This window comes from Hemisphaericaspora subhashii, assembly GCF_019202705.1.
Source record: "Hemisphaericaspora subhashii strain CBS 10753 chromosome Unknown scaffold17, whole genome shotgun sequence".
Lineage (NCBI taxonomy): Eukaryota > Fungi > Ascomycota > Pichiomycetes > Serinales > Debaryomycetaceae > Hemisphaericaspora > Hemisphaericaspora subhashii.
In genome coordinates, this window is record NW_026057434.1 from 48,791 (window position 1) to 65,034 (window position 16,244).

The 16,244-nt window shown below is 34.6% G+C and overlaps 9 protein-coding genes across 9 annotated transcripts; 6 read left to right on the forward strand and 3 right to left on the reverse strand. All coding sequences in view use genetic code 12, as the record gives it.

Annotated features, from left to right (window-relative positions):
- Positions 1-33: 33 nt before the first annotated feature.
- J8A68_005484 (uncharacterized protein) lies at positions 34-1,282 on the reverse strand (the record flags this gene model as incomplete). The annotated part of the gene is made up of 2 exons (XM_049409555.1): positions 34-494; positions 685-1,282. 2 exons carry the CDS (start codon positions 1,280-1,282, stop codon positions 34-36), a joined length of 1,059 nt encoding a protein of 352 aa, XP_049261197.1.
- A 1,476-nt stretch (positions 1,283-2,758) lies between these two features.
- Positions 2,759-4,090, forward strand: J8A68_005485 (fructose-2,6-bisphosphatase; the record flags this gene model as incomplete). The annotated part of the gene is made up of 1 exon (XM_049409556.1): positions 2,759-4,090. One exon carries the CDS (start codon positions 2,759-2,761, stop codon positions 4,088-4,090), a length of 1,332 nt encoding a protein of 443 aa, XP_049261198.1.
- Positions 4,091-4,588: 498 nt separating this feature from the next.
- J8A68_005486 (E2 SUMO-conjugating protein) lies at positions 4,589-5,068 on the reverse strand (the record flags this gene model as incomplete). The annotated part of the gene is made up of 1 exon (XM_049409557.1): positions 4,589-5,068. One exon carries the CDS (start codon positions 5,066-5,068, stop codon positions 4,589-4,591), a length of 480 nt encoding a protein of 159 aa, XP_049261199.1.
- Positions 5,069-5,956: 888 nt separating this feature from the next.
- Positions 5,957-9,799, forward strand: SKI2 (SKI complex RNA helicase subunit; the record flags this gene model as incomplete). Its single annotated transcript, XM_049409558.1, has 2 exons — positions 5,957-7,339; positions 7,391-9,799. The coding sequence occupies 2 exons, from the start codon at positions 5,957-5,959 to the stop codon at positions 9,797-9,799; spliced, it is 3,792 nt and encodes a 1,263-aa protein (XP_049261200.1).
- Positions 9,800-9,805: 6 nt separating this feature from the next.
- J8A68_005488 (uncharacterized protein) lies at positions 9,806-10,618 on the reverse strand (the record flags this gene model as incomplete). The annotated part of the gene is made up of 2 exons (XM_049409559.1): positions 9,806-10,506; positions 10,570-10,618. The coding sequence occupies 2 exons, from the start codon at positions 10,616-10,618 to the stop codon at positions 9,806-9,808; spliced, it is 750 nt and encodes a 249-aa protein (XP_049261201.1).
- A 180-nt stretch (positions 10,619-10,798) lies between these two features.
- Positions 10,799-13,123, forward strand: J8A68_005489 (AAA family ATPase; the record flags this gene model as incomplete). Its single annotated transcript, XM_049409560.1, has 2 exons — positions 10,799-12,811; positions 12,878-13,123. 2 exons carry the CDS (start codon positions 10,799-10,801, stop codon positions 13,121-13,123), a joined length of 2,259 nt encoding a protein of 752 aa, XP_049261202.1.
- Positions 13,124-13,647: 524 nt separating this feature from the next.
- On the forward strand, positions 13,648-14,585 carry J8A68_005490 (uncharacterized protein; the record flags this gene model as incomplete). Its single annotated transcript, XM_049409561.1, has 3 exons — positions 13,648-13,716; positions 14,072-14,411; positions 14,461-14,585. 3 exons carry the CDS (start codon positions 13,648-13,650, stop codon positions 14,583-14,585), a joined length of 534 nt encoding a protein of 177 aa, XP_049261203.1.
- Positions 14,586-14,844: 259 nt separating this feature from the next.
- Positions 14,845-15,165, forward strand: J8A68_005491 (integrase catalytic domain-containing protein; the record flags this gene model as incomplete). The annotated part of the gene is made up of 1 exon (XM_049409564.1): positions 14,845-15,165. The coding sequence occupies one exon, from the start codon at positions 14,845-14,847 to the stop codon at positions 15,163-15,165; it is 321 nt and encodes a 106-aa protein (XP_049261204.1).
- Positions 15,166-15,380: 215 nt separating this feature from the next.
- Positions 15,381-15,716, forward strand: J8A68_005492 (uncharacterized protein; the record flags this gene model as incomplete). Its single annotated transcript, XM_049409565.1, has 1 exon — positions 15,381-15,716. The coding sequence occupies one exon, from the start codon at positions 15,381-15,383 to the stop codon at positions 15,714-15,716; it is 336 nt and encodes a 111-aa protein (XP_049261205.1).
- Positions 15,717-16,244: the final 528 nt, after the last annotated feature.

Genomic DNA, 16,244 nt, shown 5'->3' on the forward strand with positions numbered 1-16,244 from the left:
TTGGGAATGCTGCCGGTGCGGTTGCCGTGGCTGCTAATTCAATTTNTTGGGATGTGGGTGTGCTGTTGGGAATGCTGCCGGTGCGGTTGCCGTGGCTGCTAATTCAATTTGATTTTTGGTTATTAGGATATGAATATCATCATATAATTCATGTAAACTTTGAGTTAATTTATAATGATAATCATTTGGATCAGGATAACCGAAATAAAGACATAATATATTTAATTGTTTACTTATACCTCTTGTCAAAGGAGCAATGAATGAACCATTTTGTTCTTTTACTGATATTGAAGTTTGAGCGATTTTATTAATAATTCTTTGAATCATATCTTCATTAGGTAATGATTTTCCATTATTATAACCAATAGCATAATTTTGAGGTTTTATCATTACTTCAGGTTGAATATTATCATATTGTGATGTTGAAGATAAAGTTTTAGCAAAATCATTAAAATTCTTAACTAATAATAATTTTAATTTAATATAAGCATCTTCTTTTAATAAATTATCATAAAAATGTAAATAAATTTTCAAGATTTTTCTTAAACTTGAATTATTATACGTGGTAAATTCCCAATTTTCATTTAATTCATTATTATTAATAAATGTTATAAATTTTTTAAAACATTCAATTGAATTTATAACTGCAGTTGTTAAATTAAATTAATGAATGATTAAATTGACTCATTATAAATGCTAAATCTTCATATAATTGTTTTAATTTATCATTAATGATTTCTTCTGCATTTCTATCTTCTTGTTGTTCTTCCATAATACTTAAGATTTGTAATGGTCTACCTCCAAGAGCAAACTCCTTTTTAGTTGCTCCGCTGGAAGATCCACTGGCATAAGAAGATTGATTAGTTGAATATGTTCGTTTACTACTTGAAAAAAGGGATGCGTCATGGATAGTTGATTGGAAAGCTGATGATACTGAAGGTGCTGTATGAGAACTTGAACTGGCAATAGGTACTTGTTGCTGATGTGGTTGTTGCTGTTGTTGTGGAATATCTATTGACGATGTTGGTATACCCAGTATACTTGGGTTTAAGTTTAGTTGAGTATCATAAGTACCAGATGTTTTATCAGGAGTAGAATCAAATTTGAAGTTTGTTATTGAATCATGAGATTCATTTGAATAAGTTGTTCCAACTGGTGTAATGAAATCAGCTTCTTCAATTATTGTTGGTATTTGTTGCTGCAGTTGTTGTTGTTGCAGTTGTTGATCATTCGAAGATGAAGAAGTATCTGACTTCTTTGATCTTCCAAGAAATCTTTTCATTTCTTTTATTTGTTTATTATTTGTAAAAGGTATACACTGTATAAAGAAAGAGTCTTATGTGTCTAATTAAATTCGAAAAAGGGGTTTTTTCTTTTCTTATGTGATACTATAAAATTAGTTAATTAGTTGTATGTGTTGTAAAAAAAAAAAAAGAGTGAAAGAATGCGACATTATATCAAATGTCGTTAATTTATTTTACGATACGACATAAATAGAGGATTTCTCATACGGCATTTTAAACCTTGGGGGTCATTCCTATCTATTTGATTAGAATCAAAAGAAATCTTGAGTATATCATATGTTTTGTATCCGTTTAGAGATGACTGTAGAGCAGCAATACCTCTGACATCATGGATAATAATTAATTGTTATTTAACAACGTTCAAAGATTTGCAATATTTGAGAAAGAGAGAGAGGTATAAAGAGACAGAGATAAAACTTTAAGTTAAAAATCTTTCTAATAATTTAACAAAAATTGATATTTAATAACTCTTAACTTAAACATTAAGTTAATTAAAATCAATTAACGAATATTACTCTCACCCTCTCCTTTACTTTCTCTTAGAATATAAATCCATTTAATCTATTAATTATTATAATATTAAAGATTAGGAGTATTATAATTTTTGCAACTTGGTGTTTTTTGACATTGTAGGTACACGATATACAGTAGTAATAGAGAAATGTCTCACACGACATTTAACAAATCTAAAAGAATTAATACGACATTTTATTTTGAAAAGTTCTTTTTTCTTTACTGAAAATAAATGCGATTCTTCTTCTTCTTCTTCCGTTTTATTTATGAGTGACCGTTTTTCCCCGAGGTACAATTTACTAAGTTTGTATGTTTATATATATATCGGAATAAATTGGAACAAATTTAATTTATTGTACAATGCAAAAAAAGCATCCCATTTCTTAAACAGCCTCTTCTCTTATAATAATATTATATATAAGAGATATGCATAGTTTGATCTACTCATATTCTATTAATAGATTAGATAGATAGATAGATAGATAGCTAGTGTATAGAGGATATATACAACTAAGGAGTAAAACTTTTTCTTAAGGGAGTTAAGTGCGGGTATTGAGTCTTTCTCCACAATATATCTTGTAATTAACTATAAGTTTACTCTATTTATGAAACTTGAAACATAAAAAAATAATTTATTTGTTAAAAGTCAGTCAACTACCTCGCTCTCACTAACTAACTAACTAACTAAATTATTTTATTTCTCCACTAAACCAAAAAAAAAAAAATATACTGAACATTCTTTTTAACTTTCATTTCTCTTTCTCTCTTTTACGTTTACTTCTTTTAAACGTTTAATTGATTGTATTTATAATTATAATTATAAACAAATATATAAGATAAGAAAAGCAAACCATTACCCCTAATTGAATGAACTTATAACAAATACTAATTTACTAGCTAACTAACTTACTACTTATATTTATTCAAATCGTTCAGTTACCATGCCAGTTTATTCAATATCACATGTTGAAAATGTTAGAGTATGTGTAGTAATGGTTGGATTACCAGCAAGAGGTAAATCACTTATATCTCAAAAAATTGTTAGATATCTTTCTTGGTTATCAATCAATTCAAAATGTTTTAATGTTGGTAATTATCGTCGAGAATTATTAAAAGATGATATTCCAATAGATGCAAATTTCTTCCATCCTGATAATATTGATGGATTAAAATATAGACAACAAGCTATAGATGGTGCTATTGAAGATATGATGCGTTGGTTTCTGGATGAAAATGGAGTAGTTGGGATCTTGGATGCTACTAATTCAACAAGAGAACGTCGAGAAATGATTTTAAAATTATGTCGAGAAAATTATATTGAACCCATGTTTTTAGAAAGTTGGTGTGATGATGATGAATTAATATTACAAAATATTCTTGATGTAAAGACAACTAGTCCTGATTATATTACAAAACCAAATGAATTTGCTATGAATGATTTTTTAACAAGAATTAAAAATTATGAAAAATCTTATGAAACCATGGATTCAACATTAGATTCTGATTTAACATTTATTAAATTAGTTAATGTAAATTCTCAAATCATTTTAAATAGAATTGAAAGTTATTTAGAATCAAGAATTGTTTATTATGTTATGAATTTACATATAAAACCAAGATGTATTTGGTTATCAAGACATGGAGAATCGGAATTCAATTTAACTGGACAAATTGGTGGTGATGCAAATTTACTGGAAAGAGGTTGGAGATATGCCAAAAAACTTCCTGAACTCGTGGTAAAATCCCTTGGTGAAGAACATAAACATACAAATCTAACCGTTTGGACATCAACCTTAAAGAGAACCCAACAAACCGCCCTGTTTTTACCTTATAAAAAGAAACTCCAATGGAAAGCCCTTGATGAATTAGATGCCGGTGAATGTGATGGAATGACCTATGAAGAAATTGAACAAACTTTCCCCGAGGATTTTAAAGCAAGAGATGATAATAAATATGAATATAGATATCGTGGTGGAGAATCTTATCGTGATATAGTTATTCGATTGGAACCAATTATAATGGAATTGGAAAGACAAGAAAATATCTTGATTATAACTCATCAAGCGGTATTAAGATGTCTTTATGCATATTTTATGAATGTACCCCAGGAAGAAAGTCCTTGGATGTCGATTCCATTACATACTTTGATTAAATTGGAACCGAGGGCTTATTCGACGTTGGTGACTAGGATTAAGGCGGATATTCCGGCTGTTAGTACTTATAAAGAAAAAGGGACATCACAATTGGGTGAAGCTGAATCCCCACTCTTATAAAAATTCTCATCTCTAAACTAATTCTCATCACTACAACAAATCTCAACCAGACAGCTTGCTGGCTGGATGGAGTTTTACATTATATCAGACAGCTTGCTGTCTGAGCTGTAATCTTGTCTAGCCATTATATTAACCAGACAGCAAGCTGTCTGGAATAACTAGAATATATCAACCATATCCCTTTAAAAGGGGAAAATAATTACTCCATTGTAACAACAAATAAAAAGAAAATAAATACAAAAATTATATTTATACAATTTATTTATAAGAAGTAATATACAAATTATTATTAGTAGTAGCATGAGCTTTACAAGTGGACTAATCAAAAATAATTATTATTATAGTACAAAATGATTATAAACAGATATAAAACATATACATTATACACACATACAACTCTATTCCACACAGTCACATTCAAAGTATCTATATGTTATCCAATAGATTTCTGGATATTTTACATTCAATAAGGAAAGCTTAGAAGCCTTCGGCTTGTATCTATCCCAGATTGGCATACCTCTTTGCTTGTTCCTTGACTTTCTTCTCATACAACGATTTATCCTTACTAAACGCCTTCCAAGCCGGTTCCTGAGCCGGAGAATCAGGATTCGGAGTATCCAATAACTCCTGCACCCCCAACACAATCTGTTTCAACGTAATAGCCGGTCTCCAATCCTGTTCCTCATTCAAAATCGATAAACAAACCGTACCGGAAGGATATACATTCGGATGATAAAATCCGGCGGGGAATTTCACTTTGGGTGGTTTTGAAGGATATTCTTCCGGGAATTCGATTGTGATGGGATAGATTGCGTCTGACCATAATGTGTTGGGTTTGCCTGGGATACCGGCGGTCCAGGATGTTAGGTCAAGGGATCCATCGGGGGATTTTGTTGGTTTGGCGAAGAAGCCGAAGGGGTGGTCTTTTCTCCATTGTTTTCTTTCTTCTTGTAGTCTGATCTTGCAGAGTGAGGACATGATATGCTTGTGCTTTTTTTCTATGTGAGGTTAGATATCTGTGAGTTTGTTGTTGATGTTTAGTTAAGAACCTGAGAGAGAGATTTGGTAAAGGATTTTTTTGAACTTCAACACACGACCTTTCTCAAGCCTCACTTTTAATTTTTCACCCATAAATCGCGTAAAGCCTCATTAGAAAACTTTGGTGCAAATTTGTCCTGCATATGTATTTTTATGTCGTAGACGACATTTTCTTCTTTGTAAAATTTGTCTTAGCAAATATTTAATCAAAAAAAAGTACTAAGTGTGAAAATTATAAGACAAATTGTAATAGTTAGTCGAAAACATAAGAGAATAACCATATAATTTAGTAAAAAATGACCTCAAATCAATGAATTAGATAGTTAAGGCGAATTAAAATCATATATGATACCAAGAAGCAACATTCAGACATGCTGAAACACCTAAAACATACAGAAAAGACATCCACAAGCTTGTTGAATCATGAAAAATACTTTCAATTTGGTTAACTAACTGAGAAATTTGAAAAACGTACGTAAATTGGGCTTATAGAGATCGTGCTGTCTTGAGAGAGATGAATTGATGGCTTTGATTGATTGATTGATGTTGTTTTAAGGTAAATAAGAGGTATTTGTTGATGAAGTTAGGAAAAGAAAGTGGTGAATAAAAATCAAAACAAATCTTTTTTTTGAGGACCACTAAGTAAACAAAAAAAGTCGCACTTTTTTTTTCGGAAATGTCAGTTCACTATATACAGGACAAATTTGCACGAAAGTTTTCCAATGAGGTCTTTCGCCATAAATCCCATCAAGCGTTTTTTTTACAACCAAAACCTTGCAACAACATCTATCTCAATCGGACAAACAACACAAATCAAATCAATTAATCATGTCAATTGAAGTGGAATCAGCAAATACATACGAAATAGACTCCACCCTAGCAATCAACCCCCTCACACCAACCACCTATCAATTCTCCCCACCCTCCAACAATGACACCACCACCAGCTTACTCCAACCATCCCCAGAACTCAGTTGGGACCTCCTCGACAAAATGCACATCTCCTCCACTACAGCCACCCCAGAAATGGTGGCACATAAATTAATAATCAACCCCGAAAGACAAAACCGGACCCGGTTTAGGTTTAAACGACAAGGCATCACCGGTGAAATTGGAGGATATTCTGAAGAAGTGGTGTTGAATGAGTCAGGTATTGGGAGTAGTGGAAGTGGGAGTATGAGTGTGAATCGGGGATATTCGTCGAAGAATGAGTCAATTCGGGGTAGGACTAGTTTTTTACCTTTCCAGCCGGGTGGATTGATGGCAAAGGCGAGAAAAGATGAGGATGGTGATGGGAACAGGAGGAATAATGTGGCGATGTTGGGGTTGCATAGGAATGAAATTGGGTTGTTTGATGTTCCGCCGGGGTTTGCGAGGGGATTGCTGATTGGTGATGAGATGAAGGAATTGGATATTTCGGAATTGGGAGAAGGTGAAATGGTGGATGAGGATGAGAGTGATGGGGTTATTTCGATGAGACAACATACTGTGAAAAATCTCACCAATGTTGATGAAAGTAGACCGGGTAAGATTGGAAATGTTTCTGTTCCCGTTGATGCAAAAGAAATTGAAGGATTGGTTCCATTTGATTATTCAACCTTCAAATATCAAGATGTCAAATCCAAAGAAAAACGTACTTGGGCCCACGTTGTTGATCTCGACCATAAAATCGAAGATTTTCATGAATTAGTCCCCAATATGGCCCGGACTTGGCCATTTGAATTAGATACATTCCAAAAAGAAGCCGTATTCCACTTGGAACAAGGAGATTCAGTATTTGTTGCTGCTCATACTTCAGCGGGGAAAACCGTAGTGGCGGAATATGCAATTGCAATGGCTACCCGAAACATGACCAAGGCAATCTATACTTCTCCCATCAAAGCATTATCAAATCAAAAATTCCGAGATTTTAAAGAAACATTCCAAGAAGTCGATGTCGGGTTGATCACGGGTGATGTTCAAATTAATCCCCAAGCAAATTGTTTAATTATGACAACGGAGATTTTGAGAAGTATGTTATATCGAGGAGCTGATTTGATTCGTGATGTTGAATTTGTTATATTTGATGAAGTTCATTATGTGAATGATATTGATCGTGGGGTGGTTTGGGAAGAAGTTATTATTATGTTGCCTGATCATGTTAAATTTATCTTATTATCTGCTACTGTTCCATTATGCAAACTTAAACGATTAACCCATCCATCCTGCTTTGTCTTCCTATAAATACTTATTTCGACCCCGAAAAGACCGGTGCCATTGGAGATTTTTGTGTCGGCAAAGACTCAGTTGTTTAAAGTTGTGGATTCTAATAGGAGGTTTATGGAAGGGGAGTTTAAGAAACATAAAGATTTATTAGATGAGACATCGAAGAAGAAGAAGGAATTGCCTACAACCACTATGGGATCCGGCAGTAGAGGTGGACCAGGAGGAAGCGCTAGAGGGGGGAACAGAGGTGGTGGTCGTGGTGGCCGTGGTGGAGGTGGTCGTGGAGGTGCTGGCGCAGGTGGTGGTCGTGGTGGTGGTGGAGGTGGCGGCCGCGGAGGAGGAGGTGGAGGTGGTCTTGGCCGTGGTAATTTCCTGAACAAACCAGGTGCAAGACGTTTCGGACAAGATGGTCCCAATAAGAACACCTGGATAGACATGGTTCATTATCTCAAAAACAATACATTACTTCCGGCAGTTATATTCGTCTTTTCCAAAAAGAAATGTGAAGATTGGGCAGAAACTTTACGTAGTATTGATTTTTGTACTGCAAAAGAAAAATCAGAAATTCATATGTTTATTGATCGTGCTGTTGGGAGATTAAAGAAGGAAGATAGAGAATTACCCCAAATTCTTAAAATTAGAGATATGTTAAGTCGAGGAATTGCTGTTCATCATGGTGGATTATTACCAATTATGAAAGAATGTATTGAAATCTTATTTGCTAAGACATTAGTTAAAGTATTATTTGCCACTGAAACTTTTGCCATGGGATTGAATTTACCTACTAGAACTGTTATTTTTAGTACGATTAGAAAACATGATGGTAGGAGTTTTAGAAATCTTTTACCGGGTGAATTCACCCAGATGTCAGGTAGAGCAGGTAGAAGAGGGTTGGATAAAACGGGGACGGTTATTATTATGTCATATAATGATCCATTATCACCTACTGATTTTAAAGAAGTTGTATTGGGTACTCCCACGAAATTACTGTCACAATTTAGATTGACGTATAATATGATTTTAAATCTTTTAAGAATTGAAGCATTGAGAGTGGAAGAAATGATTAAGCATTCATTTAGTGAGAATTCCACACAAGTATTATTACCTGAGAATCAAAAACGATTTGATGTTTTGACTGATGAATTAAAAGAAATGGAAATTGAACCATGTCAGGAATGTAATTTGGCAGGTACAGAAGAATGCTGTGAATTATTAACACAATATGAACAAGTATATGGAGCTTGTGTTACTGATATACATAAATCACCATTATTAAAGACACAGTTTTTAAGGATTGGAAGATTGGTTTGTTTTAGAGATAAGAATGATGCAACCCATGTTGGATTTGTGATTAAATCAGATAGTGCTAATGATGCGGTGATTCTTTTAACTTTTGATCATGGTGAAGAATATGAAAAAGCAGCTGAAAGAGATAAATTACCATATATTCCTCATTCGCAATATATGATGAAAAATTTCTCCAAGATTAAGTTTAATGGAAGATTAAGACTGGTTTCTGTCCCATATGAGAATATTCAATTTATTGGTAGATATTCATTGAAGGTTCATATGGCTGATATTATTGCTAATCATCCTGGACAAGTCCAAGAAGCATCGGTACAAATCAAACTTGTAACAAGATATCAAAACAATTTTGAAGAAATGCATCTTGGAGCAGCGCAACAGTTATCATTACATGAATTAGCCGATGAAAAAGATAGACTATTTAAGGAGATTAGTCAAAATCCAAAACCATTCACTTGTAGTCAATTCAAGAAACATTATCGACAATTTAGAAAACGATATATATTGACTCAAGAAGTTGAGAATTTACAACGATTAATTTCCGATGAGAATCTTGATTTATTACCTGATTATGAACAAAGATTGGAAGTGTTAGAAAGTTTAGGTTTTATTGATGAACATCATAATGTTGTTCTTAAGGGTCGTGTTGCATGTGAGATTAATTCCGGTTGGGAATTGATTATAACTGAATTAGTATTGGATAATTTCTTGGGAGATTTTGAACCTTCAGAAATCGTTGCATTACTTTCTTGTTTTGTATATGAAGGTAGGACAAAGGATGAAGAACCTCCATTAATAACTCCTCGTTTGGAAAGAGGAAAACAAAAGATATTGGAAATTGCCAATAAATTATTAAAAGTCTATACTGAAAAACAAGTTTCATTAACTACTGAAGAAGAAGATTTTGTTGAAAGTAAAAGATTTGCTTTAGTTAATGTTGTTTATGAATGGGCTAATGGACTTTCATTCAATGAGATTATGCAAGTTAGTGTTGAAGCTGAAGGGACAATTGTTAGGGTGATTACTAGATTAGATGAAATTTGTCGAGAAGTTAAGAATGCAGCATTGATCATTGGTGATTCTACATTACATTTAAAAATGGCCGAAGCTCAAGAAAGAATCAAGAGAGATATTGTATTCTGTGCTTCATTATATTTATAGACGTTTCTAAGACAATCTTGTATAGATTATTTGTAGAATACCATGTGGAGCATGAATTATGTTTGATTGGATGAATTTCTTGGTTGATTCTCGACCATACTTGATTAATAAAAACCCAAGCATGGTATAGAAACTTCCAACCACTGTTTGATCCTTAACGTATTGTATAAACTGGTGTCGTTCTTCACCAATGTTTCTATGTACATGTATCCTTCTGACATTAAATTGAGAATCGACAAATGAACAATCATATAGTTTACTACTTTTCATAAACTCGGTAATTAATGAATTATCCTTAACCAATACTTCCATATCATATTTAACAGTTTCATCCAGTCTTGATAAATATTCAGGTGATTTAAATACAGTGTCAGTAAGTAATGTATATTGATATAATATCTTACCCAACTGCCTTAGTTTCTTAGTTTCATATATCACATTATTTAATGGATCTTCCTTATTCTCATTTATAATAATCTCAGTATTTGAAAGTCCATATGCTACACAGGTCAACTCAGGAATGTTTAGTTCAAATTCAGGTCCAAGAAATGTGGTATAAGGCTTTACTCTATTCTCTGTTATCCCGCGATAATTCTCGTCCTTTTCAATTCGTGTGAGAGTGTCTTCATCATAGGCATATCGTTTTCGATCTTGGGAGTATTTGGTTATTGGTTTTTGAGTCCTCGAGGAATATGCGAGACCATGTTCTTTAACATTAAGAACTCCCCAATGTTTTGACCCTAGAAAGGCCCACCTCTACTTTGCAGCACGTATCCTCTTGATTGGGTTTAGTATTTGTTTGGTATTGCTTTTTAGCATGTTCAGTATCCTGAGTGATTTATCGTTTGGTGGTTTGATTTTGATTGAATTGATTCGAAGTTGAATATTTTTTTTCACTCACTCAGTCCCCGAGATATCTCATCTCAATTGGTTAAACAATTTATTTTCATTCTTGAAAAATTCATTAAACCACAACACACTAAGAATTGACAAGACGACATGTCATCCAAAGCGTCAAGTAAGAAGAAGTCATCAGTTGGGACGCCCGATCCAACTCCTACCCCAACTAAAAAAATCAAAATCCCGAAATCATTCATCGTTAGACCATCAAACGATGATCAACCAAAACAATTCTCAACAGTATTTATACATCCAGAAATCTTCACTGCTATGGAATTCACTCCGGGGCAATTCGTGTACGTATCCCGATCTGACGGTGGATTGGCTGGATTTGTGGCATTGGTAGCTGCCGGGGTTGATATTTTGGATAAAAATGTCATCACCATTTCTGGGTCATATCGAAAATTAGCTGGATTGTTGTTAGGAGATCGAGTTGAGATCGTTACATATTTGAATCAACCAGAATATGCAAAAGAAGTTTCCGTATATGTGGATGAAGGGGAAGAAAATTCGGAAGATGAATTGAAAAAGAGTTTGAACAAACTTCTTGACGATATTGGGTTGATATATCCTGGATTGAGATTTTTAATTCCCAAACAAGACAGAGAAATGACAATTATTGACGTGGAGAATACCGCTAGTCTTGAAGCATCATTACTGAAATTGTCAATCAATGAAGCAGCAGCCTCCTCCCCTTCCGATATAATCTCCCCTGTATATCTCTTTGCAAAAGGAAAATCATCTATCACCATCCTCACCACCCCAACAACCCCTTCCAAATCAAAATATCCAAACCTTCCACAACCTATCCAATATTCTCATATTGGAGGGCTTTCCAAACAAATATCCCTTCTCAAATCCACAATAGAACTCCCACTCCATAATCCCACCCTATTCTCATCATTCGGAATCTCACCACCACGAGGAATCCTTCTTCATGGACCCCCAGGTACCGGGAAATCCATACTCTTACGTTCCGTCGCCAATGAAACCCCCAACGTCCATGTCTTAACAATTAATGGACCAGCAATAGTTTCTAAATATTTAGGTGAGACTGAAAATACCATCCGGGATATATTCATGGAAGCCCGGAAATATCAACCCTCGATCATTTTCATGGATGAATTAGATTCAATCGCCCCACCTCGACAAGCTGAAGATACGAGTGGAGGAGAGACTGAAGCTAGGATAGTAGCGCAATTATTGACGATGATGGACGGGTTGGGCGATAGTGCGAGAGTGATTATCATTGGTGCGACTAATAGACCGAATTCGATTGATGTTGGGTTGAGACGTCCTGGAAGGTTTGATCAGGAGATTGAGATTGGGATTCCGGATATAGCATCCCGTGGGGATATTTTACAGAAATTGGTTAATAAGATGCAAATGGGGAAATATGAATTGGACCAAGGTGATATTGGATTGATTGCATCCAAGACTCATGGATATGTGGGAGCTGATTTGACGGCATTGTGTAGAGAAGCGGTCATGCAGGCGATCAAGAGAGGGTTGGCGACGGGTGAAGGGGAGATTAAGATGAAAGTTGAGGATTTGATTTCTGCCATGCTGGAAATTCGTCCTTCTGCAATGAGAGAGATTTTCTTGGAAATGCCAAAAGTATATTGGACCGATATTGGAGGGCAGGAAGAATTAAAAAAGAAACTTATCGAAGTTGTTCAATTGCCTTTAGAAGCAGCAGGTTCATTCAAAAGATTAGGAGTATCGGCACCTAAAGGGGTCTTACTCTATGGTCCACCAGGTTGTTCCAAAACCTTAACTGCAAAAGCTTTAGCTACCGAATCCGGTTTAAATTTCCTTGCTGTCAAAGGACCAGAGATCTTTAATAAATACGTGGGAGAATCAGAACGTACAATCCGAGAAATATTCCGTAAGGCAAGAGCAGCCTCTCCATCAATTATATTCTTTGATGAAATAGATGCGATTTCCGGAGATCGAGATTCGGCAAATACTCAAACTTCCCAAACTGTTCTTACATCATTACTTAATGAGATCGATGGGGTTGAAGAATTAAAGGGAGTAGTCATTGTTGGGGCCACTAATAAACCTACTGAAATCGACCCGCGTAACAACTCTGGACCCTCTAACCTATCTGTATAAATACAACCTGGTGGACTAGATGATGCTAGGGTTCAGATATTGACTAAATGTTGTTCGAAGTTTAATGTTGATTCAAATGAGGTTGATTTTGAACAATTGGCGGAATTGACACAAGGGTGTTCAGGGGCAGAAGTGACGTTATTGTGTCAAGAAGCTGGTTTAGCCGCAGTGATGGAAGATAAAGAAGCTAATAAAGTGGAAAAGAAACATTTCGATCATGCTTTGAAGGGAATTTCAAAGGGGATTACAGAAGATATGTTGGATTACTACAAGTCCTTTTCAAATAGAAGTGGATTAAATGTTTAGAAGTAATTAGACATGTACTGTTATATATGAATTAAATAAACATCTCTCCGATCCAATATATAGCAAGTTGGAAAGTCACTAACTGGCGAGACACTCCTCGGCTTTCAAGTAGATTTTCTTTGTTGATGACTGGAGTAGCTTGTTTGTGTTGTACGAGAACCATTAAATTCAAAAACAGCAATTTCTAGTATGAACCACGGTTGGCGCAATAACATTATTCTATAGCGTGGGTGGTTACGAGCTTCGTTGCGCAACATGCTGATAAATCGAAAGCATTAATTGGTAAAGACAATTACATTGTTTGGAGAAACAAGTTGAACAGTCTTGGATCAATGATTGATGTTGAATTTGTTGTTTTCATGGAATTACCATCTAATGCGACTAATGAAACAATTTTCAACAACCAGATGTTTAACCACAATTGAGAAACATTGTTCTCATTAATAATTGGTCCAGAGATCAAAACATCTCTTATTGCTCAAAGACTTACTGGTCCTTATCTGCTCAAGCATCTTGAAACATTGATGAAAATGACGAAATCAGATACTCAATTACGAGTCCTAAGAAATTACTGGATCAGCCTACAAACGCTCGTATGGATGCTGTCTATGAATTTTGGAATTACTTTTTGAAACTTGATACTGATTATGCTAAGCAAGCTTTGTTATACTTTACGGCTTTAGATGATCTTAATATTAGGGGGAACTACTTCCTGCATGGTTCTTATAAATTATCAATAACTAAGCTTAAGGGTTTACTATTGAATATCCTGAATATGGATTGGCTGAAATTTTTACACCTGCTCCTATCCTTGCTCGTGAAAAAGAACCAAAGAATGAGAAATCATGGCAGACTCCTGTAGTCTGAGGATGAAGCTGCGTTTAAGAATCAATGTGGTAGATGCTTTGGTTAGGGTCATACTCCAAAAGGATGTGATTCTCCTCCAAGAATGGTTGGATCCCTGGTATTGTTGAAAGATTAATTGGACGTTTTAAGAAATCATCGGGGTATTCTGCAAATACACAACATGGATGTTCTGATAATACACAACATGCAAATGCTACTGGAAAGATGTTCCAAACTAATCCTCTGACTGTGAATATGGTTGATGCAGGTAATAACGATGGTAATGAAAGTGATGATGATCTTTTAACTATTACTGATGGAAATTTACCTTACACTATTAATCAAAATGGGTTCAGATCCTTTACAGATGCAGTTACTACTACAAATAATATAGCTGATGCTTCAACTATTTACTGGGATACTGAGGCAAGTAGGGACATCTGTATGACTAATATTCAATATTCGATTTGCACTCGCTAATAATGCACCAGGTTCAAATAAGGATTTTGGTCTGATAAAGTTGTCAACTGAGGATAATCAAGAAGTCACCATTAAAAATGTTGCCTATGTTCCGGATATTACAAGAAATTTATTTCATCCTGCCTCAGAAAATTGATCACTACCACTTTGACGGTGACACTGGTTTCTACCTAACGTTCATTCCCGTTTAGGTTCTATTGGATTTAACGATGATGCTTATGTCAAGCTTAAACAGATTTACCATGAAAGTGATTCTTCCTAAGAAATATCATGCCTTTAAGGGTTTGTATTATGCATTAGGTCACCCAAGTACTACTGTTACTCAAGCACTTAACATTCCTCATGATTCAAAACAACTCCGTTTAGAATCTTCCAAAAATTGTGAATTTTGTTAAATGACTAATACTACTGCTAAGCGGCCCTCATTATCTTCACCGGAGACTGCTGCATGCAGTCATCCACTTCAGCTTCTTCATGTTGATCTCCATGGTCCAGTTCCTACTACAGGCATTTCACAAGAAAGATACTATTTGATTATTGTTGATGGATATACTAAGTACAAACCAGTTATTCCAGTTAATACCAAGGCTGAAACTGTTACCCATTTGATTAATTTTATTACATCAGCTGAAACATTCATTTCCCCATATGGTCAGTGGAGAGTTGTCATTGTTAGAAGTGATAATGGTGGTGAATTTCTTAACCGTAGACCATGAATTTTGTTTTCTAGAAATGACAACTCTCCACTTACCATATGAGGAAAATAATGTTTCAGCTGTTCCTCATTATTCTCATCAAAACAGTACTGGTTAAAGGGAAATTAGATCTGTTAATGACAAGGCTAAGAAATATCTTCTTCATCTGGATCTTCCACAGGAATTTTGGCGGTTGGCAGTCCTCCAAGCTGAATATGTTCTTAATCGTTTGCCAGATGGTGCACCTCAATCATGTTCTCCTTATGAAGTATGGTTTGGTCATTCTCCAAATCTTAAGCACAGGGTGTTTTGCTTATCCATATGTTCCACCGGCTGCTACAGTTAATGAACTTTCTGAACTTTCTGTATCTTTTATTCCGGCTATTATGGTTGGTTATGCGGCGGATAGAACAGTTTATAAGTTGTATCAACAGCAAGCACAACAACCAGGAGTTAATTTCTTTAATGATCCAGCAACAGCATTAGCATCACAATTTGGTCGAACTTGGTTTTTGTATGATTATCAGATGCAAATCAATATACGAGCAACAACAGTAATAGGCAGTTCTTGATATTGACGTTGACGTTCTAATTGAGAATTGTCAGTGTTTTGAGTTGAACTATTTCTACGAGCGTTGAACTAGTTTGTAATAGTAGATAAGTACTGAAGTTTCGATGCTACACAAACTATAAACATTTCAATTTCATAGAGGCTTCTAGTTCATTTTATATTCTTTCACTCGTCTTAAATTTCAGATTTAATTTTCTCTTTAGTAAGTATCCACTAATAATCAATATTACAATTTACTAAATAAAGTAAACTTTCATTCAACACTTATTATTTCTAGATTAAGTTAGTTAGTATCTTTTCGTTTTATTATTTCGTTTTTTATTTCTTGTTTCAGTAATAATTTTTATTTGTACAATGTTATTGTTCTTATAATTAAACAATGGCATTGGATCACTTTATTCAACAGTTTCCGCGGAGAATTAGCAAATTTGCTATGTGCGTGGTAGCGCTAAGTAATATGGGTGCAAATTTTGAAATAAATTTCTCCATTATCATTTTCAACATGCAAATGAAGTGAAGTTTTACAAAA